At 36.6% G+C, this 27,180-nt stretch overlaps 1 protein-coding gene and 1 pseudogene across 1 annotated transcript; one reads left to right on the top strand and one right to left on the bottom strand.

Annotated features, from left to right (window-relative positions):
- Positions 1-730: 730 nt before the first annotated feature.
- On the top strand, positions 731-9,232 carry LOC127449569 (1,25-dihydroxyvitamin D(3) 24-hydroxylase, mitochondrial-like). Its single transcript, XM_051713092.1, has 12 exons — positions 731-1,013; positions 1,553-1,743; positions 1,840-1,933; positions 2,024-2,117; positions 2,396-2,487; positions 3,462-3,573; positions 4,322-4,467; positions 4,805-4,971; positions 6,688-6,766; positions 8,028-8,225; positions 8,380-8,491; positions 8,640-9,232. The coding sequence occupies exons 1-11, from the start codon at positions 777-779 to the stop codon at positions 8,488-8,490; spliced, it is 1,521 nt and encodes a 506-aa protein (XP_051569052.1). The 5' UTR covers positions 731-776; the 3' UTR covers position 8,491; positions 8,640-9,232.
- A 6,374-nt stretch (positions 9,233-15,606) lies between these two features.
- Positions 15,607-17,182, bottom strand: LOC127449600 (N-acetyltransferase 8-like; annotated as a pseudogene).
- Positions 17,183-27,180: the final 9,998 nt, after the last annotated feature.

Raw genomic sequence — 27,180 nt, 5'->3', positions numbered from 1 at the left:
TATAAATAGCCTCTATATATATTATATAAAATAAATAATTTGTATTTATTTTTTTATTTTTTTATAAAATCTAATTAATTGCCAACTACCCTTATCCAGTTATTGTTATTACTGTAAAGCCATAATAAATTAATTTGGGATCTTCTTTAGACAATGCAAGAAGCTTGAAGAATCGTTTCTGTTTTAGTGACACATTTACTGTGAAGGTATTTTGGCCGGAAAAGATGGCTACTTTGGTTAATTTTTGTAAGAGGAGTGGACACAATCAATTTAAGTGGTGAAATGGTGTATACAATATGTATAATAATGATATGAGAGAGATCATCAATGAAATTCCACTTTTAGGTGTTATATGGCACAAGCGCGCAAATACAAACAACTGTGATTACCGCGCGCCTTTGGCCACGAGTGCGCACAGTAGCTATTGAGCAAATATTTGCGCAAATTGGCAAAGCGTGGTCGCAGTGTTGACTCAAACGGAGAGGAGTTAAGGTTGTTTCAATCGCAGGAGCCAGGACAACTCAGAGCGAACCGCGTCACCTCCGTTATGTTTACTTCTGAAGCGCGTCTGAGGGCACTTCCTCTGTCTATGTGGGTTCATGCGATACTCACCAAGGTGGATCCATAAATGAATGGTGGGCTCGACCTCTACACACGATCCCTGATTGGTCCTTGCGTCCGACTGAGATAAACACAGCAGCGGGTATACAGTATATATTGTGGCAAGATGTGAGGTTTTTAAGAAACACCACGGACACTTTTACCAACGCGTAAAGATGAGAGTGCATATCCAGAAGGTTCCTCCGATTCTGGAGCTTTTGAAAAAGAAGGCTGTGCTTCAGCACTGCAAGACCACATCCTCGGTTTGCGTGCTGGACTCGAAGGATGCTGCGGTGAGCGCGCCCTGTGCGCACAGCTTCGACTCCATCCCTGGACCAACCAGCTGGCCGCTGTTTGGCAGCCTCATCGAGCTCCTGCGCAAAGGAGGTTTAAAAAGGCAACATGAGGCACTGGTATAAACGACTTAAATAATGCATTATTTTACTTAAAATTTAAGACATTATATATATATGTTTTCTTTCCTTATTATTTATTTAATCATTTTACTTTAGCATTTTTAAGTAAATTAGGTGAAATTATTTTTAAAGTTGACTTATTCTGTTTTATTTATGAATAATATTTATTTGATTTAATATGCCTATAAAAAGCATTTTGAATTACCACTGTTTATGAAATATGCTATATAAAATAAACGTAATACTTTTAATAACACTGCATCTTTTATATATGTATATATATATATATATATATATATATATATATATATATATATATATATATATATGTATGTTTACATTAACCATATATCCATTCATTCTTTTAATAATTTAATTAACTGTTTTATATATTTTCATTTAATTATTTTCATAAACATCATTTATTTACTTGCCTTGATAATAATAATTTAAAACATAATAATTAATTTATACATTTTCGTTCGTAACTGAATATTTCCTCTGCATTAATGACTTTATCATTGTGATTGACATAGATTGACTACCATAAGAAGTTTGGGAAGATCTTCCGGATGAAGCTGGGCTCGTTTGAGTCGGTGCACATCGGCGCTCCGTGTTTATTAGAGGCGCTTTACCGGAAAGAGAGCAACTATCCTCAGCGACTGGAGATCAAACCATGGAAAGCTTACAGAGATATGCGCGACGAGGCTTACGGACTGCTCATACTGTAAATACTTCGCTTTAGTTGGAAAGTACACTGATTTTATTGATTATGTCTAGCCATTTCTGTTATTTGAAATGCGAAACTTTGGCAAATTCTCAGGGAGGGGAAAGACTGGCAGAGGGTCCGCAGCGCATTCCAGCAGAAACTGATGAAACCAACTGAAGTCATGAAACTGGACGGGAAAATAAACGAAGTGAGTTCTTCAAATGGGCTGTGATGTAGATAACAATTGAAATGCACCCCATATGCATGTAATGTCTATACGAATGACTGTTGTCAATAGGTTTCCGCCGATTTGATTAAGAGGATTGGGAAAGCGCATGTCAACGGCAAGATCCACGATTTGTATTTCGAACTGAACAAGTGGTCCTTTGAAAGTGAGTTTTTAAGGAAACATTTGTAGTTCATTTCTCAAAGAGTTATGTGGCTTTTATGTTTAAAGATTACACTCTTTAAAAAGAAAGGTTCTTCTATGATTCTTTGCAGCACCATTTGGGTAGTTGAGTAGTTTATGTAGAGATTACAAACTTCTGTGACATCAAGCTGTGTGCCTTTTCATGTCTAATTAGAACTTTATTTCAAAAGTTTTGGTTAAATGTACTGCAATGCAAATGTGAGAAGTGCATTGAAAGTTTTCTTCTCTTTCATGTTATAGCTATTTGCTATGTGCTCTACGACAAACGTTTTGGGCTCCTGCAAGACAGGGTCAGCAAGGAGGCGATGGATTTTATCACAGCGATCAAGACGGTATCTGACCATCTCTTTGACCCAATTAACAGTTTGACCAGTGAATTTGCAGTGTCCAGTGTTGGGTGTAATGCATTACTAAGTAATTAATTACTGTAATTAAATTACTTTTTCTTTGAAAAAAAAGTAAAGTAAGGGATTACTCTTAATATGCAGTACTTTAATTACAGTTACTTCTGATGTAATTGCGTTAATTACTGTATAGTCTCTAGAACAATTCTATATAAAACAATAGTGAATTTAAAATAGAATTTTAACTTCTAACATTAAAATGCATGTTTTCTAATTTAACGCTGCCCCTTTAAATTCTTTGGCCAGTTCATGAATAGTTTATTTGATTTTATATGATTTTTTTTTTTGAAAGAATTAAAAGAACAGTTTCATGTCTATCCTTGTATTTTTCATCTGGTCGAGGTTGATCAGGGTTTTAGAAAGTAATAAATAATGCAATGACTTTTCAGACAGAGTAATTACACTGTAGAAGATGTAATTAGTAGTTAGTAATTAATTACTTTTTTTTTTAGAGTAACTTACCCAACACTGGCAATAACTCTAAAGTGCATAAGCTTTATCTGCAGCTTGGTCTGATACAGCAGCGTTTGTAGCTTGGGAATGCAAATACAGTTTATAGTTCACTGGGTCCACCAAAAACAGCTGTCCTTCAGTTGAGCTCTCCATGCTCTTTAATTTGTCCAAGAAACAGTCCCAAATACTGTAGCTCCACATCTTAAAAGGTGTAGTGTGTGATTACTGCATCAAGCGAAATTGCTAAAATAATGACTGTTTTCAAACATGTATCCCCCTGTCTTCCATTTTTCGACAAACAGATACTGTAGTCTCACCCCAAACTCACGCTAGTGTTGCTGTGTTGGGCTGCTTGGGATGCTCAAACATAGTCTAATGTATTTAATCATTGAACAAAATACACTTTTTGTCTTTCAACTGAGTATTTTGTTGTTTTTTCTCACTTTCAGATGATGAGTACCTTTGGAATGTTGATGGTGACGCCAGTGGAGCTTCATAAGAGCTTGAATACGAAAACGTGGCAGGACCACACAGAGGCGTGGGACCGTATTTTTAGCACAGGTACTAAAAAGTTCCTTAATCAGATGACGTGTGACCCGTAAAAGTGTTCAAAGCGCATTTCTAGTAAAGTGATGACACATGAACTTACAGCTTTCTAGTGCCCCCCTCTTCTGCACCCCACCGTGCACGTAGAGCAAGAGAGAGAGAGAGTAAACCACAGTAGTAAACGCTGTGACCTAAACGAGCAAGAATCCAGCCAAATATTTGTAGTAGAAGGAGCGTAGGGAGGGGTGAGAAGGAATGTTGACCCAGGGCCGAATTACACACGGTTTGTTGTGCTGCTGTTGGCTGCATTAGTGGCGGCTCACTGACAAGCACCTGTCACACACACAGCAACACGTCGCCTTCCCTGCACCAAAACAAGAGCAGCACGCGCTATACCGTACTTCAAGTTCAAGTGGGATGTTCATTTTACTTTCTTCCTCCAACATGCATACAACAGACTCACACATACTGTACACAATACCATGTTTTTAGACATGTACCATGGTGGAACCATAGTATTCTTTGAAGTACCTATGTAAATACTATAAAAAGTATGGTATGCATTCAGTACCAAGGTATTACCATCTGTACCATGGTGCCACCACAGTAGTTTTTGGGTCTTTACAATATTTTTATATTATGCTCATATTCATATAGGTTCATTATGTTCATATGTTGTTATGTTTATCTATCTATCTATCCATCTATCTATCTATCTATCCATCCATCCATCCATCCATCCATCCATCTATCTATCTATCAGCAAAACTGTACATTGACAAGAAACTGAAGAGGCACTCGAATGGGGAAGCAGATGATTTCCTGTGTGACATCTACCACCATAGTCACCTTACCAAGAAGGAGCTGTACGCCGCTACAACAGAACTCCAGATCGGAGGAGTGGAGACAGTACGTACAAATGACTGCACTCTCACGTGCCAGAACGCCAGACACCGCAGCTTGTTTTCCAGCAAGCTTGTTTTCAAGTCACACACGAGTTAACTAAAAAAAATAGTTGACTTAAATGTCTTTGTTCTGCTCTTATCCCAAAAGATTGAACAACACTTGATTGAGCTTAGTTCAATCAAGCAGCTAAGTCAGAAGAATGAGGCAAGGCGTGCATAGCGCACTGTTAATTGTCATACTGCAGGAACATTGTCTGGACGCTAATGAAACTTGATAGTCTTGGAACAGTAGACTCCTTGTGACCCAATTGACCAAGCAAATCCTTGTTTTCCTCTTGCAGACTGCCAATAGCATGTTGTGGGCTATTTTCAACCTCTCACGTAACCCCTGTGCCCAAGGAAAACTTTTGAAGGAGATCCAAGCTGTGGTGCCTGCTGGGCAGACGCCAAGTGCCGAACACATCAAGAATATGCCCTACCTCAAAGCCTGTCTGAAGGAGTCCATGAGGTGGGACTTGTTATACTGTATATGATAGTAGTTCATCCAAAAAAAAAACATTTTATTTTTCATCATTTACTTACCCTCATTCGGAGCTCCTTAGAGGAAAGGAATTACATTTATTTTCCCAAATAGTTTTTCATTCACACAATAATTTTTCATTCCCTCATAATAATTTTGTATTCCTTAAAATCACTACAAATATCATAGTTGAACTACAGTTACTGTTGTAAAACCATGCAAAATTTTGTGTTTACAATGGTTTTAATACAAATACCATAGTTACAGAATGCCAAACTATTGTGAGGAAATGTAAAAACGTATTGCGAGTCAACACAAAACATATAGTGAGAGAACGCAAAACTATTGTGAGGAAATGTAAAACGTATCACGAGGGAATGGCAAATTTATTGTAAAGGAACGCAAAGTATTGCGAGGGAATGCAAAACGTATGAATTGAATTAAATTGAATTGAATATACTTTATTGTCCCATATAGGGAAATTTGTCTTGGACTCAATGCACAGCAGCCAATGGACAGCAGACACATACAACATGAACAACATAAAATAAAATAACAAAAATATACTAATACAGAACAATATAATTTTAGTACATTACCCACAATATAAAAAATACAAAATACAGTACAAGCTCCCATGGACCTGCCAAACCTTAAATTTTTTTATTTAAATATAAATACATGTGCACATATAAAATGAGGGAATGCAGAACTTTTTGTGAGAGAATGCAAAACTATTGTGAGGAAATGTAAAAGTTATTGTGAGGGAATGCAAAATTTATTGTAAAGTAATGCAAAACTATTGTTATGAGGGAAAGAAAAACTTCTTGTGAGAGAACACAACACTATTGTGGGGGAACACAAAACTTATTTCAAAAAATAAATTCCCTCCTTGTCTCTAAGAGACTTCGTACCCTTATGTTGTTCCATACCCGTATGATTTTTTCTTCTTCTGTGGAACACAAAAGGAGGCCATTTACTCACCATTACCTTTCGATGTCTAAAGAAAAATGCAATGACAGTGAATGGTGACTGCGACTAGCAAACTACCTTTTGTGATCCACAAAAGTAACAAAGTCATGAGTTTGAGTAAGTAAAGGTAAGGGTAAGTAAATGATGACAGGACATTCATGTTTGTACATAATACTGGTTAAAGTAATGCACTTTAGTCATGTTTAAATTCTTGGAAACAAGACAACTGTGAAAGGTTCACACGAGGTGATTTGTGGTCTGATTAATGCAAGCATTACTTATAGAATAAATCTGCCACTGAAATCGTTCTATATCATAACCTCATATGAACTTATAGGACAAGCGTCGTCCAGTAGATTAGACTGGTCATTACCACGTTTAGTCAGCTGACAAGTGAGAAAGCCACAGAAGAACATAACGGTCCCAGACTGGAATCCAACAGCTCAGTGAGGTCATGTTTTTACGCTTCACGATCCAAGTGAAAGTCATGCGTTGCGGTGGGAAGATATGTCCTAGGACATTAAAGACGGATAATGCTGAGGCATGTGCTGGGAATGTTTACAGTGTATATGTGGGATAATCTAAGCCTTGAGTTGCATTAGAGCCATAACGTGCCTCATACCTTTCAGCTTAAGCACTCTTAACTTTACTTTAACTTTCGTAAAAAAGGAAATCCTTTGAAAATTCTCAACAGCAAGAGGTACATTGTTGTTGTTTTTTTCACTCTCCTAGACTTTCACCATCTGTACCATTTACCAGCCGTACTCTAGACAAAGACACCGTGCTGGGCGATTACACTCTACCCAAAGGCGTGAGTATCTTATCATTTGTGCTACTCTCTCATACTCCCCTATGTAGACATTACATTTGTAAATAGAAGAATCCATTCCTTAAAGGTGAAGTGTGCAGAGACCTACCTGATTTCATACAATCATGTTACTATACCTACATTTTTGCAAAATTAGTTTTACATGGCTCGTTGTACACATTGCGGCAGTTTCCTGGTGAAATGAACACTTGAGGTACTACAACAACTTCCACTCAAATTACGAGTAAAACTCAGATTTTGAGGTTTATAAACACTTACTTTTTATACTGTTCTTCACACAATGCTATCTTTTGACATCTAAACACTTTTACTATAGTGCGTGACTTGTATAGCAATAAATTTAACGTATGCATTACATCACCAACTATATTTACAAGCTTGTTTCTGCACGATTAAGTTGCATAGTAGCTCAACTGATAGAGCGTTGCACTTGCGACACAAAGGACCGGGGCACGAGTCGAACTATGAACTGTCATAGAAACAAGACGCGGAAAAAAAGATGTTGTTGCTTAAAGAAAATTAAAATGTTTGTCTCATGTTTGCTTTTATGACACTATCGGTTAGGTTTAAGGTAGGGAGGTTGGTTTTGTTGATTTAAAACTCGATAGAGCATTAACCTTACAAACCTCATCTGTTTAGGAGAATGTTTAACTCACTTTTAGCACCACACAGTGGACATTTTCGCTTGGGACTGCTGCCATACATTCGCGTTAGGAACCGCATAATATTGTTGTGCAAAAATGTCGCCAAGGTCGCATAATCTTCATGACATCTGGCGGGCAGAGTCAATTATGCTAAACACTGTGGCTCTTTGGCACTTTTAAAACATTGTTTGTTTGAGTGGTTCAACGTTTCAACTTCAGGCTCAACCAACAGCGTGAGTTTGGGGAGGGAGAACCTGTTTGATCAAACAATGGAAAACAGGGGGTGGGAAACAGACAGAGAGTTAGGGTTTTTTCCAAAAGAGATATAAGCAATCAGACTCTTCACCTGGCTGATGATAAAACATGCACAATATATATATATATATATATATATATATATATATATATATATATATATATATATATATATATATATCCCAGACTTACATTAAGAAAGGAAGCCACTAGTGACAAAGAAATAAAAGAAGCATAAGGTCAACATCCAGTTTGAAGAAGTATTACTCATTGTATGTCTGATTTCATTATAATGTGATAGAATGTGAGTGCATTCTACTTAACCCACTTCTTTATATTATTAGACTGTTCTGATGATCAACAGTCATGCTCTTGGTTCAAACGAGGAGTATTTCGAAAATGGAAAGCACTTCAGACCAGAGCGCTGGCTTCAAGACAAAAACTCCATCAACCCCTTTGCACACGTGCCCTTTGGGATTGGAAAGCGGATGTGCATTGGCCGTCGCCTTGCCGAACTACAGATCCAACTGGGTTTGTGCTGGGTAAGTTTACTTGGCAAGGCAGCCAGACATTCCTAAACTCAGTTTCATGTTAACTTTAAGGGATTGCAAAAAATGTTCATCAAAACATGGATGGTTATCTTAATATGAGTATATTAGTGTGTTAATATATTGGCTCTTTTATGCTACATCACAGATCCTGCGAGATTATGAGATTGTGGCCACAGACAATGAGCCCGTAGACGCCTTGCATTCAGGAACTCTGGTTCCCAGTCGAGAACTGCCAGTGGCTTTTATCCCCCGATGAGGTACTGAAAAATTACAGTTTCATTTAAGACCGTAAAGATATTAGCATTATGGTTTAATCTTCATGTGTACATTGATTAGTTCTACTCCTGTTTATATCCAAATAAGACAGTTTCGTCTGTATTTTGAGCCTCTTTTTTTTCTTTGCAGAGATACCATGTACCAACATTAATCTGAAAAACAGATTACTCCATATCAATGGATCCACAACACCGTGAGGCCTTCATGCTGCTATAACTAACCTAATTTATCGGTTTCACACTTATACCTCAAACTATATATACTATTATACCCCATAAATATATATTTTTTTACAATACAAGTAGTAAATGTGATTCTACTATTTATTTAGTTCATGAAAATGACTAAAATATTAAAATTAAATATTTAAGGTTTTCTGACTTTTTCCATAATTGCTGCTAACTTTAAAATGATAATTTAGATTTTCTACCCTATTTAGCCTAGTACTGATATCGTTCCATGTACAGTATTATGCAAAATTATGTTTAACTTTTTTGAATACAAAGAAACTGTAGAAATATTGTACATAAATGCCATAATACACATATGTAACATATATATATATATATATATATATATATATATATATATATATATATATATATATATATATATATATAGCATAGCAAAATATATGTGTAATGTATTGCCTGTATGACTGTTATTGCCTGATATGGTTAACTTAAACCACTTTTCTGTATCAATAAAAAGTGCTACATTTACATTACATTTATTCATCTGGTAGACACTTTTATCCAAAGTGACTTACAAAAGAGGAATAACACATCATAAGCTTAAGGAGACAGCGGTACGAAAAGTGCCGCATTACAAAGTTTCACTAGCAACAGAATAGTAGTATCCATATATATATATATATATATATATATATATATATATATGTAATGAGGTGTTCTGATTTTAAACAAATTAACCTTACACAAAACAATCAATAAGTTGTATTATTATTATTATTATTATTATTATTTTGAAAGACTAAGTGTAAAACTATACTTATTCTGGTTGAGATTTTGAGTATATGTAATATCTGTGTGTCATAATTATTTTTTTTTTTTATGATGTTAAAGATGCACCTTGCTAATACCGGTCCATAAGTATTCTTTGAAGTACCTTGAAATAGGATGGTATATAATCATATACTATGAGACCACCAGCTACTTTTTATTCCCAGTCATAATATGAAAGAAAATTCATCCCACTTTACCTGGTCTCATATGATCCATGTCATAATACATTTTGAGCTCATAATTCTGTCTCAGAATCTAGATATCAAATAAAATATTCAATAGGAAAATGTTATTTCATTTTAGCATTTATTTTAGACATACTAGTCAGTACTCCACTTCCACTATCCCTCTCCACTTCCTGTGAAGTGATGTTTGAATGTTCACTTATTCCCTGTGCCGTTTAGAGTGCCCTTCCTACTGAACATAAACGTTCCCTTCGGATTGGAAACTTGAGATGGCTGAATAACGTGTGAAGTCCACTTCGCAGGACCCTAATGGTCATTGGAACGCACCTTTGTTGTTCCATGTTGATGAGGGTCAAACCATGTAAAGTTTGCAATGCATTGGAAGAAGTACTCTGTTAAATGAATTTGTTTTGCCTCCCAGTAAAATAAATAGGCATCCTTAAAGGGATAGTTATTGTTATTGTTTAGTCACCCTTGTGTTATTCTAAACCAGAATGACTTTCTTTCCTTTTCAGTACACAAAGGGAGAAAAAATCTATAAAATTCTGCACGTTGATGTCATACAATGGCAGTTTATGGTGACCATCTCTTCAAGCTTCAAAACACACAACAGTATAAAAAGTAAATGTTTTGTTTCTCACTAAATGATAAGGTTTAGTAAGAAACAATCTGAAATAGATTTTATTATTTAGTGAAAATTAATCTTGACCGACCATTGCTCTCCTGTGCACGTTCATGAGTGTGCACGAGAGCAGCAGTTCACACAGCTCCGTTCGCGAGATGAGCGAAAACTCATTTTGTTTTGGTACAACCAGACCTCCACAGTCATATTCACAACAGAGCAAAACACAGCTGCACACAAACCAGAGAACTGAACTTATGGAACATGTCTGAAGAGTTTGAAGAGGAGATGCATTTCCTCTGGGGGAATCTGCAAATGGAACAAGACAAAATACTTAAATGTAAGTATAAATACAAAATTTTGTACCAAACATGGTACTATGGTACAATCATATTTTTTGATGTGTACCATGGTAATGGTATTCTTTAAAATATGCTGGAGTAACAAATAGTATGGTACATAAATATGTTAAAAACGACTTTTTATGGCAAAACTATAGGGTTGTCACACTTTTACTTTTTACGTCAGGGTAGGTTTTTTTTTTTTTTTTTTTTTGAAAGTCTGTATTAATTAAGGCTATAGACATGCATTCAAGTCTTGTCTTGACTAACTACTGAACTGAACATTTCCACCATTATTGCCCAGCAAAAAATATTTTTAATACCCCATAATATATTATCACAACATATAGAGTATGTTGTCAGAGGGCAACCTATAGAAGAAAAAAAAAGACATACAATTCATCTATTATTAAAATGAATCACAGGCTATTTAATTGTTTTTCAGGAAAATTTAAACAGTGAAATAATTATGAAGCACACTGATGAAACAGCAACAATGTGAAATGTAACATACAGAAATATCAAACCATTGTTTTGTCCTACAGAAATTGTTGTTAACAAATGGGTTAAAATAGCAATATATAAAACTCATGTGACAACTTGCCCCAACCTGACATTTATGAAAAAGATGTCCTTGTCCTGAGAACACAGTTCAACCTTTCAGTCAAAATTCAAAATGAGAGTGTGTTGACCCAAGAGCTATTACAAATTGATATTGGAATTTTAGTTCGGAGGACAGGAAAGATGTCATAAGTTAAGACAGTTATGAGTATGTTTGAAACCAACATACAAAACCACTGCTAGAGAGAACAGGCATTTATGCATTTGAACATCTGACTCAACCTTATACCCTTGTGACAATTATATATTCTTAATAATATTAAGAATGCACCGAACTGGAGCCTGTGCATTGTTTACTGAAGCAAAACTCTACTCATGTATTGTCTTTTTATGCTGGTCTTGAGAAAAGTTGCATTACCTGTTGTCAGGGGTCACATGGAGTGGGGTGGTTGGATTAATTGGCTACTCTTAGTCTGTCAGCTGACATTGGACTGACATAGATTCAATAATGTCATCATGTTCTGGTATTTCACAACTACGAACTCGATGTTTTGACAGAAAGGCACACAACAACATTGCCAAGTGATATAACAGCAGCTACTGTAACTTTAACCCCAGTTTCCCAACGTCCCTTTGCTTTGACCCAATGCCAGTGTCATTCACCTGAGAGTCGTGTGGACTTAAAGTCAAAACAAACTGCGGGATGCCAACAGAGTAATGCAATGCAATTAAATGTCCGATTACAGCCTGTGTTTATACTAGTCCTAGTAAACCTCGACAGATGTTAAAAGCCTAACGTTTGTAATGTAATTAGTTGTATTGTCTCGCTCTGAAACATTCCATCTTGTTTGGTGAATTTACAGAAATTAGTATGATGATATTCAAGAGAAGAAAAAAAACCTTACTTAAATTACAGCACTAGCATGTTCGTTTTATAGAGCTTACACAGTTCAATGAATGACCTGGGACACTGTGCCACTTCGTTGCTGGTTGTTGTTTTGTGGGATGTGTGACATAAGAGATATGTGCCTGTTTAAATGTCTCACTTTGGAGGAAAATCACATATATCACCTCACTCGTATCATTAAAGGAATAGTTCACCCAAAAATGAAAATTCTCTCATCATTTACTCACCCTCATGTGTTCCAGATGTGTATGACTTTCTTTCTTCTGCTGAACACAAATGAAGATTTTTAGAAGAATATTTCAGTTCTGTAGCTCCATATAATGCAAGTGAATGGTGACCAGAACGTTGTAGCTTCAAAAAGCACATAAAGGCAGCATAAAAGTAATCCATACGAATAAACTTCAAAAAATATGACATGGACTCACTGACCTGAACACAAAGCAGCCTTCATATTCATGTATTATCAACTGTTTCCTTATCATGCATGCTCTTTAACTGTATTATACAACAGCAATGTGGAAGTTTTAGTAATCTTTGAAAGGTCATTGACATTTTGTTACTTATAGACAGATAAAATCAGAGAATAATCTCTGCTAAATCCTAGTTATTACTACATCCAATAGTGGGAAGGTTGGTTTTGTTTAATTAACGCCTCTTGGTTTTTAAGCCTAAATGTAAATCTATAGTGGCCTACAGGAACTGAAAACATTCCAAGAAATGAAAACAAATCCAATAAAGAACTCAATTTTGCAAAACGTAACCGAAAATTGGAACCCTTTCAATCTGTTTCAGAGTGAAAGCGTTATTTTTAATTTTGGTAAGCGGTTAATAACTTGATCATTTAGTTCCGATAAATTTTTCATGAAAGTATCTTTAAAGTATCATAGTATCTTTTGATACTAAAACCAGTATCTAAATGGTTTACTTTCTGTGATATGCTAAAGACCTTTTAGACAACTATAACTACTACACTGTAAAAATGTCTGTAATTTTAATGGTAAAAAACTGTAAAAATGCTACAGAAAAAAATAAATAAACGTTAATTGATTAACGAATATTAACTGTAAAATATACAGTAAAACTTTTTTATATATTTTAAAAGACAATAGAGTAGTTTTTACAATAAAATGATTTTCCAGTATAATTAATGGTAAAAATGTACATTGTTTAACAAGAGAGTACATGTACTTTTTACAGTAAATTATTGTTACAATTACAGTAAAAACAATAATCGGGCATTCCCAGAATTCCCTGCATGACCCATCATATTTCGATATATTTTATGGGAATAGTTATGTTTGTTCTTATTTTTAATATGGGGTGTTCTGTGTTATATTTGATGTGGTTTAGTTAATGTTTACTGCATTATTTAAATTTCATATGTGTTATCCTGATGGTGTTTAGTGTTTGTGTACATGTTTATTGATCATTACTCCTGGAAGAGCCACTATTGATGAACTTCATGTCATCATGTGCTCTTCTGTAATTACTACAGTGATTAACAATACCTTATAAAGTAAAAAGCAGATTTTTACAGTTTCAGAAGTTTAATATAAAGTTTGTGATTTTTTTATACTGTAAATTTAACAGAATGTTTTTTACAGTGCCATCATGGTCATGTTAATTACAATAGTATTAAACTGTAAAATGAACAGGTTGTTCTGTAAAGTTGTTTACATTTTTACTGTATTTTTACATAATTATTCTGGCAACCACAGGATTGTTTTTTTTTTTTTTACAGTGTACACACACACACACACACACACACACAAACAGTTAATCCAGATTTCAAGGTAAAAAGAACATTTCTCAGGTGTTTCCAAGTCTTCACTGAATTATTGTTAGGTATGATGCATTAATACAGATTTTATACTGCCAGGTTCTGAAAGAGAAATTGAAACAAATCTTTACAAATCATTAAAATAAAATAATCAAATAATTATTAAATGTTTAAAATAAAATTATTGGGCCCACATAAGATGAAGTTCAGTCCCAAAACACCCAAGCAGCATCTGCACGCATGCAGGAGAGAGAGATTTTGGTTATTAATTGATTTTAGATGGCCAGATGCATTTTAAATATTTTCATTCTAACCAACTGGATAGGTGGCAGGAACGCTGGAACCAGAAAAAATTAATATATATATATATATATATATATATATATATATATATATATATATATATATATATATATATATTTTTTTTTTTTTTTTTTTTTTTTTTGAATAGTAATAAAAATAAAACAAAAATAAAAATAGTTTCTGCTTAGAACAAACTGAAAAGAAAAACATTTTGTTTTTATTCCCTGGTGGCCTGTCTAAATGAAATTTAAATCAGAAATCTATAAAATAGGAAGAGTGTAATACTTTTCATCACTTTCTCAGAGATTACAGAATATGCATCTAAACTTTTATTAAATAGTCTCTGGATTGGCTATATACTCTTAGGGTTTTGCGTTTACACTACAGCAGGCATGCAACAAAATGTAATCAAAAATATCTGAAATATGTAAAATAAATCACTTTGTGATAAAACTGAATGCTGATTGTAAAACAACTGAAAACTGACTGGATGTTCTGTCATCTGACTGCACACAGGTGAGACACAGATACAGGATGGAAGCATGCAGTTTTGATAAAGCATCCCAAACTGTATTTCCAGACTCATCTGTGGTCTTTCACCTATTAACAGAGCTACAAAGAAAATACTCAGGTCGATGTCTCCCCCTAGTGAATGCTTAGAAGTGATACCGATCTGTAGATTTATATATATATATATATAGTTTTTTACATTAAATCTTCACACTCCAAAAAATAAAGATTTGCACATTTCAATTTCATGAAACAAATTCCAGCAAAATCAATGAAATTATACTGAATAAAATAAATGACATATTTCAGTTTTGCTACTTTAATTTAGTTAAACATTGCATAATTCAATTTGAAGGAATTTTGTTATAAATCGTGTAAATCTAAAATACTTTATATTTTTACTTTATAGTAAAAATACTTTTCTATTGAGCATTTGCTGCTGGGCCATTGTACCCTGTATTGCTTTTCAACAATGTGTTTATAGATGATGCATTTTTAAGCAGAACAAATCAAATTCCACTTTAATTTTTACTTCAACTGGGCTTTATACTGTAATTATATTTAATAAGAAGATAAATAGTGCACCAATTTGGTATTGCAAGACAAGCAAGAAATAAATAAGGAATCAAATCATTCAAAAGTGAAAAATATTTAATACAATTTAAATTGCATGTATTATATAAAAGCATTATAAAAACTGTAACCAATGAGATGTAAAACAGTACCATATAACAATGCAGCTATACTTATGAAAGAACAGCAATATAAAAGGATTTTTTTTTTTCTGCTTTAAGTAATACATTACAATGTGATAGTACTATAGATAATGTGATAGTAGTATATATTACCCACCAGTTAATGATCAAATGGCCTTCTCCATGGTCAGAATTGTGGCTCGGGTCATCCAGACTAGCCACTATGGCACTTACGGTTCGACTCGACTCAACTCGACTCTGCTCGCTTTACTTTTCTGAGCATGGTTTTCCACTGCAGTTTAGTGCCACCTCAGTGTGGGTGGGATTATAGGCTGATCGTCATAGTTGCGCTGCCTCTACTGCTGTGACATCATCTTAAATGCGACACAATCATTCCTGACTATAAACAATAACACGACCGCTAGCTGTTAGCTACTAGCTCATTGTGCTGCATAAAGCAGTTGTTGCATGGTGATTTTACACAAGTGTAACAGTTAAATTGGCCTGGTTGTTTTAGAAGCAAGCTTTCCAGTAGCTGGTCAACTAAATATAGTGAAGCTTTCAAGCAGAATATAGAGTTAACGTAACAAAACGTACCATCCTCCATCGTGGACTCTTAACAATGTAGAGTCCAGGGCACTCTCCCTCCCATTGCTCGCCGGTCTATTGCCATAGATAGCGTTCATTTGGTTGAACCACTTCCACTTTCTTCTGTTTGAACCACTCCGGCTGTTGTGGTCCTTGATGGTTCTGTAGTCACTTAAGTTTTTTTAACTTTTCCCTACACTGTTGGTAGGTCCGGTGGTAGCCATGTGCGTCCAACAGCTGAGACACTTCCTGAAAGACTTTTGTGTTTCGCGTCGTTTCGTCCATCGCTAACGAGAGGAACGTCTGCACCTCGTTTATTGACCACAGCGTGGTTTTGCGCACAGCCATTTCTTTTTACAATTCGAAAGTCGCGTGATCTTCAGTGAAATGATCTTGCTGTCGCTGTTGCTAACTTTAAAACTAGCGGGTTGATGTCCCGTGTTGCAAATCCAGTGACGCTGGAAGTGACAATTCTCTCTGACCAATCAGTGATCTGCAAGGTTTTGACGTCACATTTAGTATCGGCTCGGCTCGCTTGAAACCTCAACCGAGGTGGTACTAAAAAATCAGGTACCAGGTACAATCTACAGTGGAAAACCTCCAAAAAGCGACCAGAGTCGAGCTGAGCTGTACCGTGCAGTGGAAAAGCCCCATTAGGGGACTCAGATTGAGTATGAACCAAGACAAGTTTAAAGCCAAGCTTTAAGTACAACGCCACAGCTGCCCTCTCTGCAGAAGAGGTAGAAAGTACGATCTTTGAGAAGCCACGTTCCTTGCAGAAGTCTTTGGCAGTTTCATCCAATCATAAACCGAGACCAGTTCGGACAATCATTCAGAAAAGCTCTCCACACTTTTTCCCATCACTTCCAGGATAGTTTTTGGCTTCCACAGCCACCATACCCAAAACCTGAGGTCTGCTGTCCATCTCAGCTTCGGCAACCCAAAAGCAGTTGTCGGGATTACGGAGGTAATAACCTGGAATGTCTTGCATGTCTGTGCAGAGTCATGCATGGATGTAGCCAGCGTAGAACTCATAGCAGCAGAAATAAACCAGGCCAACCCAGACTCCTCCAATCAGCAAGGCCAGAACGACAGATTCTCCACTCACTACATAAGCACCAAGAGGCTTAAAGCGATGCGTAGAGGTCGGGTCATTTGTCTATACCAGCCCTCCCGTTCCGAGGGCTGGTATAGACAAATTACAATGTGCACTGTTTGGGGGAAACAATTAAATTAAATAATCATGCTAAATAATCAGTCTTAATTAACTTTGGAGTCAAATTAGGAAAATTCTTGGCACATATTGTTAGGAAAAATTATTCTTAAATAAATAAATAAACATAAGAGTATGGATAGGCATAGTCTTATAATTGGCTCTATGGTCTGTCCTCATGTAGATAGCTAAGAATACCCTATTATCTATCAACAAAAAAGCCATCAAAATTTCAAAAATGGTTATATTGGCCCTATTTACAGGTACATCTCAATAAATTAGAATGTTGTGGAAAAGTTCATTTATTTCAGTAATTCAACTCAAATTGTGAAACTCGTGTATTAAATAAATTCAATGCACACAGACTGAAGTAGTTTAAGTCTTTGGTTCTTTTAATTGTGATGATTTTGGCTCACATTTAACAAAAACCCACCAATTCACTATCTCAAAAAATTAGAATACATCATAAGACCAATAAAAAAAACATTTTTAGTGAATTGTTGGCCTTCTGGAAAGTATGTTCATTTACTGTTTATGTACTCAATACTTGGTAGGGGCTCCTATTGCTTTAATTACTGCCTCAATTCGGCGTGGCATGGAGGTGATCAGTTTGTGGCACTGCTGAGGTGGTATGGAAGCCCAGGTTACTTTGACAGTGGCCTTCAGCTCATCTGCATTTTTTGGTCTCTTGTTTCTCATTTTCCTCTTGACAATACCCCACAGATTCTCTATGGGGTTCAGGTCTGGTGAGTTTGCTGGCCAGTCAAGCACACCAACACCATGGTCATTTAACCAACTTTTGGTGCTTTTGGCAGTGTGGGCAGGTGCCAAATCCTGCTGGAAAATGAAATCAGCATCTTTAAAAAGCTGGTCAGCAGAAGGAAGCATGAAGTGCTCAAAAATGTCTTGGTAAATGGGTGCAGTGACTTTGGTTTTCAAAAAACACAATGGACCAACACCAGCAGATGACATTGCACCCCAAATCATCACAGACTGTGGAAACTTAACACTGGACTTCAAGCAACTTGGGCTATGAGCTTCTCCACCCTTCCTCCAGACTCTAGGACCTTGGTTTCCAAATGAAATACAAAACTTGCTCTCATCTGAAAAGAGGACTTTGGGCCACTGGGCAACAGTCCAGTTCTTCTTCTCCTTAGCCCAGGTAAGACGCCTCTGACGTTGTCTGTGGTTCAGGAGTGGCTTAACAAGAGGAATACGACAACTGTAGCCAAATTCCTTGACACGTCTGTGTGTGGTGGCTCTTGATGCCTTGACCCCAGCCTCAGTCCATTCCTTGTGAAGTTCACCCAAATTCTTGAATCGATTTTGCTTGACAATCATAAGGCTGCGGTTCTCTCGGTTGGTTGTGCATCTTTTTCTTCCACACTTTTTCCTTCCACTCAACTTTCTGTTAACATGCTTGGATACAGCATTCTGTGAACAGCCAGCTTCTTTGGCAATGAATGTTTGTGGCTTACCCTCCTTGTGAAGGGTGTCAATGATTGTCCTATGGACAACTGTCAGATCAGCAGTCTTTCCCATGATTGTGTAGCCTAGTGAACCAAACTGAGAGACCATTTTGAAGGCTCAGGAAACCTTTGCAGGTGTTTTGAGTTGATTAGCTGATTGGCATGTCACCATATTCTAATTTGTTGAGATAGTGAATTGGTGGGTTTTTGTTAAATGTGAGCCAAAATCATCACAATTAAAAGAACCAAAGACTTAAACTACTTCAGTCTGTGTGCATTGAATTTATTTAATACACGAGTTTCACAATTTGAGTTGAATTACTGAAATAAATGAACTTTTCCACGACATTCTAATTTATTGAGATGCACCTGTATGTATTGTGTTATTCTGTATTATTTGAGTTTTAAGAATGCATAAGACTGTAGAAGTGTTTCGTTCATTAATTCATTTGCATTTTTGATCCAATAATTTAAGTGAACAAATTTTTCTAGCTCACTTCCATTGTTTTGGTAGTGAACGACTTAGTGGTTTTAACGAATCAATTTGCACTACACTATGCTGATTACCCAAAATCAGCTTTTTTTTTTCTCCCCTTTTCTCCCAATTTGGAATGCCCAATTCCCAATGCTCTCTAAGTCCTCGTGGTGGCATAGTGATTCGCCTCAATCCGAGTGGCAGAGGACGAATCACAGTTGCCTCCGCGTTTGAGACCGTCAATCCGTGCATCTTATCACGAGGCTTGTTTGAGCGCATTACCGCGGAGACGTAGCGCGTGTGGAGGCTTCACGCTATTCTCCACAGCATCCATGCACAACTCACCACGCGCCCCACCGAAAGCGAGAACCACATTATAGAGACCACGAGGAGGTTACCCCCATACTACCCTCTCTAGCAACCGGGCAAATTTTGTTGCTTAGGAGACCTGGCTGGAGTCACTCAGCACACTCGCGACTCCAGGGGTGGTAGTCAGCGTCAATACTCAGTGAGCTACCACCCAGGCCCCCAAAAATCAGCTTATTTAAAAAATATGACAAAGCAAGAAATCCACGTATACATAACATTCAAAATAATTGTGTTATTCTGTTTTTGACGTCAAACCGTGAAGAGGTATGCACACAACACGAGCACACATTGCATAAGCTGATCATCGCTGATCTTCCACCAAATTTCCTACACACTCTCATGGCGAAATCATAAGAATTCATATGACTTTTCTAAATTTGACTAATTCATATGATATCGTTTGACTGCACTGCACTACACAACAGCTTCCTATAATGTTTACACACTCTACTGATCGGTTAGGTTTAGATAAGGGGTTTGGGTAAGGGCATAAAATTAATAAGCATACTTAATGCCTCGTGCGCAAAACTCACGCTTACTTCTGCATTAGTTACGAAATCATACAAAATAGCCAACTCTTGAAATATGAACGAATTTTCATGAGACTGGGTTGAATTTTCACAGTGGGTGTGAGACACTGTGAATTGAAGGCCTCACCAGGTCTCCTCTAACCTTTAGATAACCAGGTGGAGGATCGTTGATGACCTGGGGGTGCTTTAGCAAGGCTGGAATCAGGCAGATTCATCTTTGTGAAGGATGCATTAATCAAGCCATGTACAAGGTTATCCTGGAAGAAAACTTGCTTCCTTCTGCTCTGACAATGCTCCCCAGCTCTGAGGATTGGTTTCTTCAGCAGGACAATGCTCCATGCCACACAGCCAGGTCAATCAAGGTGTGGATGGAGGACCACCGGATCAAGACCTTGTCATGGCCAGCCCAATGTCCAGACCAGAACCCCATTAAAAACCTCTGGAATGTGATTAAGAGGAAGATGGATGGCCACAAGCCATCAAACAAAGCTGAGCTGCTTGAATTGGCATAAAGTCAACCAACAGCAATGTGAAAGACTGGCAGAGAGCATGCCAAGATGCATGAAAGCTTTGATTGAAAATCAGGGTTATTCCAGCAAATATTGATTTCTGAACTCTTCCTAAGTTAAAACATTAGTATTGTGTTGTTTAAAAATGAATATGGACTTTATTTCTTTGCATTATTCGAGGTCTGAAAACACTGCATCTTTTTTTGACCAATTGTCATTTTCAGCAAAAAAACAAAAACAAAAAAGCAACAGCCTATAAATAGTAAATCCAGAGAAACTGATAATTTTGCAATGGTCTCTTAATTTTTTCCAGAGTGCTATATATATATATATATATATATATATATATATATATATATATATATATATATATATATATATATATAAACGTATAAAAAAAAAAAAAAACGTATTTTTTACTGTGATGGTATTTTTTGTAAGTATATGTCAAAAAATATGGTAATGCAAAGTTACATGCAAAATAAATAAATAAAATGGTAATACCATGGTATTCACTTTGTCAGTATAGCTAATATACTGTACATGTTAATTGTTATTATTCAATATCTTTATCAATCGTTTTGATTGACAGCTTGCTCTAGGACCCGGATGCTGGGTGAGTCTCAGACACCAGTTGATGATCCGCTCGCGACTCATTCAGTGTCTCGTATTAAAGAACTGTAAACGCGCGTCTAGACTGGAGACGTTCAACACGTTTTCTGTTCCTACATTAATATTAATTTCAATACTATTCTTACAGAGTCTGAGGAGATTTGAACGGACCGGTGCGACGTGCACAACTGCATCACCGGTGAATTCCTCCACCGGGAATCTGTGAAGACACCGAAGCCCCGTCCATTCATTCTTCGTCGATCCGCTTCAGGCCAACGGCGACAGCATGAGCCAGCGGTTTACGGTGACCGCCGGTGGCATCAAGGGCGAAGTGAACCAGCTGTTCGAGGGTGATGAGCCGACACCGAGCGCATCCGATACGGCGGGCGCAGAGGGCTCCGGGAAAGGTAAGATGAGGACCGTTATGATGTTATGAGTCCCACGCGTCCTGGAAAACCTGGAATTTTGCAATGCAGTTTTCTAGTTATATTTGTGCCACAATTCTCCGTGCGCAAGATGATATTTTGAGCACGCAAAAAAGGTATTTTGCACGGAGTGAATTTGAAATTGACATTCAAATAAACTTTATTCAAGCGCAAAAATGATTTTCATTTGCTCAAAATAAATTTATCTTTGCAAGAAGATGCAGTGCTTTACAAACGTGAGTTCAAGCGCGTGCAAAATTTTTTGTGTCCTCAAAATATCATCTTGCGCATGCAAAATAAATAAATAAATAATAATAATAATAATAATTATAATAATAATAATAATGTTGCACCTAAAATATCATATTGCCTGTGCAAAATAACTTTTGTGCGCTCAGAATATCATCTTGCGCATGCAGGATTTGTTATTTTTTTGCACTCAAAATATCTTCTTACCTGTGCAAAATAACTTTTTGTGCGCTCAAAATTTCATCTTGCACGTGCAGAACATTTTTGTGCGCTCAAAATATAATCTTGCACACTCAAAATATAATTTTGCGCGTGCAGAATTGTGGCACATATATAACTACATAGTTTTCCAGTCATGAAAACGTCGTGAAAAATGAGAAAAATACTTAACTACACAAACATTTAAGTTGTAAACTTTAGAAAATGACGACAGTTGGACCACTGATTTTTTTGTGTGGTGATGGCTTTTACACCTCTGGATGTGAATTAATAGATCTGAGCCCCCTTAAACCAGGGTTACCACATGTAGGGCCCTATGATTGCCTGGGAGAACATGGATGGAAATAGAATCACTGACTCCAGTCATAAAAATGGCATTAGCTATATCTGTTTTAATTGAATAAATCTATAATCTGCATGTGCTGCCCACTTCAAAATGAATTTGCGAAGCCAGCCGCTCATACACTGAAAACACCACATCATGATCATTATGCATGCTTTGTGCTTGTGTGGTACATGACAGAGAGAAGATCACTCTGAAGGGTGCAGTACATACAGACTATATATTTATTTAATTAAATAACAGGTTTTGGGGTTTAAATAATCACACTGGGCCATGTAGCCAACTTATCCCTGGGTGAGAAACCACCCTCAAAATTGAGCTTTAAACAATTGCGTGGAATGTGGAAAAAAAAAGTCTACAATATATTACTACTCTGTAGTAATGTCATATTCACTGTAATTTAATAATAATAATAATAATAATAATAATGTATTAAAGCAATATCTCACATTTGTGATGTTCTGTTGTGCAGCAATTCATTGGACAAAATATCTCCAGTGTTTCGGACTGTGCTGTAAGGATTTTGTTTAAAGCAATTAATTTGATAAAAATAATACAAATTAATAAAAAATATTATTTGATTAGACACCATATTGAATTTCATTTAACTGTCCAATACGGAACTAAAAAAAAAAAAAACCATCCAATAACCACAATATACATCATGACCTCTTGTGTGTTTTTGCTTCAAAGGTCAAAAACAGGTGAAAATATTACAACCGTTGGGCACATAAAATGTCCTGGAAAATTGTGCCTTGAAAAGTGTGATTGAGAAAACTCACCGGACTGATGGGAATGTGTGACTGAAATATTAATAACATATTATTCAACACGAAACATTCTGATATCACAATTAAATATTACAAATTGGTCTTAAAATATATGCACCTGACTTTTACATAGACTGCATTCATTTATCTTCATATAGACTGTTTTAATTGTACACTCGAATAATAGTTGAATAATGTTATTATATATTCATTTAATATTTCCTGGCAATATTATATTCATAGTCTATATTATATTTGTATAGTATCTCAGGAAGTATATCAGTGTTTCCCATAGGATTTGGTGAGATTTGGTGGGTGTACCTCGGACCCTCTAGGGTGGTCCGGGGGGCATGCTCCCCCGTAAGAAAATGTTGCACATTTTAAAGTTAAATGCATCAATCTGGTGCACTTTGAGAGCAAAATGAAGAGGCTAGATCTATGAAGAACTCTGTGCTCTTGTAAACAATTTTGTGCTCTAGTAGTAATTTAATCATAAACACATTGGCATTCTTGACAGAGTATCCTGCATAAAAAATTAAAGATTAAGTGACAACTAATTCTAGCCTCCGTTAACACTACACATTCAACCGCACCTGCAATGTTTGGGATTGTGATTTGAATGGGTTGATGATGTGGCTGGAGTAAGGCTTAGAAATTACCTGATGTAATTCATTCGTGGCATTTAATGCTCTGTTGGTGGTGCTCAGTATTGAAATGGTGCTCCAGATAATAATTTCTGTAATGGACAGCCCCAGTCTCCACAAAGGGTCACATTTTTGGACCATTTTTTACAGGAGGCCTGTGCTGCCTGCAAGCACAACAAAACATCCCTAAAAAAGTAGAAGAACAATCCATTAAGTTTCCCAACCACTGCAATAATTGTATTCATAATGGGGCATGCTTTTTAAATTTGGACCCTTTTTCTGACTTGACCTCTCATATCCATAATCTAACCTACATTATTAATTAATAAATCAAGTAAAGAATTATCTCAGAAACGGTCCTGTTCGACCCGCTCCGAGTGGGATTTGAACTGAGATCTCTGGCATGGGAGGTGGGTGTTCTAATGAGGAGGCTAAAGGCTATAGCCCCTAATGTGCCTCTTGAGGCCAGGGGAGTGAGGTTTACACATACTGCAGTGCTATCACATACCAGCTGGTTCCTGTTACACTCACCCCCCTAAACCTCACTCCCATCTGGGTCATGGCACCACTGTAACCAGTTCTGCTCAACCCGGGATTCAAACCGGGGTCTCCGGCATGGGAGGCGGGCGTTCTAACGAGGAAGCTAAAGTATAGCGTCAGGTGCTAGTGTGCCCCTTGAGGCCAGGGGAGTGAGGTTTTCACATACCACACAGCTATTACGTACCAGCTGGCTCCTGTTACACCTGCACCTTGATGGCATAAACAAAATAAATATTTCCCACATACACCAACAACTACTGAAACTACTCTGACCTTCTGCCCCTTTCTCTGCTGTCAAACTCACCTGCTGTCCCTCCCTCAGGGGAGGCTGTCTCCCCTGCTGCCCCTATGGGAAACACCTGCCCTGCTGCCCTTCTCTGAATGTCTGTCCCTCTATGAGAGTCAGCTGAGGCTGAGAGGTCTCTCCTGCTGCCCCTGCTGTCTCTTATGCTACAAATAAACAAATAACGTTAAAATTCCAATGTTACTCCAGTTTATTTCTTGTCAAAAGCCTATGAATAATCTGTTTGGCTATTGACTATGCTAGCTATCCTAGCTAGCTACCTCTCTGTAGCTGTTTCTTCCTCATCTGGTGGTGGATTTCACTCTCTCTTCTTGAAATATTTAAAATGCTCATGATCTGAAAATCAAGGGTACAAACATTAAGCTTAAAACAGTAGCGTTACTTCATCTTGATTAGTTAACATTACAAATAGCCTAAAGTTACATGATGAGCCAACTTGCTCCTCAGATGCTGAAAATAGTTACATTGTCAGAGCCGCTGGTAATAACATTAACGTTAGATAATTAGCTAACGTTAGCTAGCTACATATAACGTTACATATGTTGTACATTGTTTTTCACGACAAGTAGCCAGATAGGTCAGTCAACATAAGTGAGGAGACTGACAGCTAACATCATTACCTAACGTTAACGTTACCTAATTTAGCTAACGTTAGATTAACGTTAATTATCAATGATAACTTCTGCAGTAATAATCTGTTTGCTGTTGTACATTGATATTGATAAAATTGTGTTTGGACTAGTGGATAACAGCTGTGGATACTGTAACGTTAGTTAACGTTACTTACCTTAAACCATGTTGTGTTCTCAAAATGCCTTAGTGTCTCGGATGCAGCCAGGTGGTTCCAGTGCATGTGTGTGTGTTTGAGCATGCGTGCGTAAAGCAGGAGGGGGGGCTGACTGACTGGGAGTGAGAGATGCTTTGCCGAAGCAATGGCACAAAACACAACGCTAGAGATCTTTTATGTTAATATGAGAAGTGTAAAAATATTTTCATTATGAAACTGTGGCGGGATGCCACAGTCTAGGTAATTAATGGGAAACACTGAGTATGCATTGTAGTCGTAATATTGAATAATAGTCATACAGAATTCAATTGATATAATATTTAAAATGGACTATATTGATTGCACGTAAAAACAGATACACTTTTGTTCAAGATCAGATGTCTTATCAGATTTTTGCCTCAGATTACCTCTGTTTTTTAGTCTCTGCAATACAGTTGTCCAAAATTCACATTAAATGCACTGAACCATTGGATTTTGTCTACACAGCATACTTAAAGGAATATTCCTGGTTCAATACAAGTATGTGTGGCATAATGATGATTACCATTAAAATTAATTTCTTAAAAAAAACAAAAAAAAAAAACAATGGAAGTGAATGGGGGCCAATCTGTAAACAATAAAATACTCACTGTCTCAAAAGTGTAGCCACAACATGTAAACAATATGTGTGTTAATATGATTTTAGCGTGATAAAATCGCTTACTAACCTCTTCTGTGTATAGTTATATCCAATTTCACAACTTTGTTGTCATGGTGATGGAACGCAGTAAACACTAAAAGCCTTAAACAGCTGTAAAAATGACACAAGTTGCAATAGAAGAATTATTTAAGTGCTTTTATAAAATTATAACTTCACATTTCTGCCTTTTATACCCTCTAAAAATGGTCCCCCATTCACTTTCATTGTAAGTGCCTCAATGTAACCTTGATCTTTTTTAAAGAAAAGGAGGGACGAGTTGAAATTAATTTTTGTGGTAATCAGTAATATGCCACAAATGCTGTCGATTGAGCTGAACTTGTGCTGAACCTGAAATGTTCCTTTAATGTTTTCATAATGTCCTGTAAATATCAATATTTATTATTAATCAGATTTAATAAGGTATCAGGAAAAATCCAAATTATCTGTGGTTCAAAATCGGACTTTTCAATACCTGTGATGCTGAGGTGCAGTCGGCCTGTATGACATTTACTGTACTGCACTGAACCATTGGGTTTTATTTGTTTACAGCATACTTAAAGCTTTTTATGTAAAAATGTCCTATGCAAGTAAATATGTTCCTCCATTATGGTTTGAATTGCATATATCGACTACATAATATTTGGTGCCCTATTGAACTACAGACTGTTAAGCATGTGTAAACTTTACAATATTGTCTTTGTTGTGTCAGAAAAAGCAAATGTACAGTACCTATTTATGTCCCCTTTGTGGTCTTCATCTGCACAAATGCAATGCCAGTTCTGACATCGGTATAGCAGCGAGGGCGTTCTTGTGCAAGGTTCTTCACAATGACGGACTGAACAGTGCATTCAGTATGACGATGCATGTATGTACTGTACATTTCACAGCACTTCAGTAGCTTGTTGAAATGGTTCCACCGTCTCGCCGTGTCTGTTAGCGTTAAGTGGGCACGGTTGTCTTGACGTAATGACACTTCTTACACTCTATTATACTTGATGAAGCCTTTGAATATTTAA

Source organism: Myxocyprinus asiaticus, chromosome 12, assembly GCF_019703515.2.
Source record: "Myxocyprinus asiaticus isolate MX2 ecotype Aquarium Trade chromosome 12, UBuf_Myxa_2, whole genome shotgun sequence".
NCBI classification, from domain to species: Eukaryota; Metazoa; Chordata; class Actinopteri; order Cypriniformes; family Catostomidae; genus Myxocyprinus; species Myxocyprinus asiaticus.
Note: the sequence above shows the minus strand (reverse complement) of the source record. Positions and strands in the feature narration are given on the sequence as shown.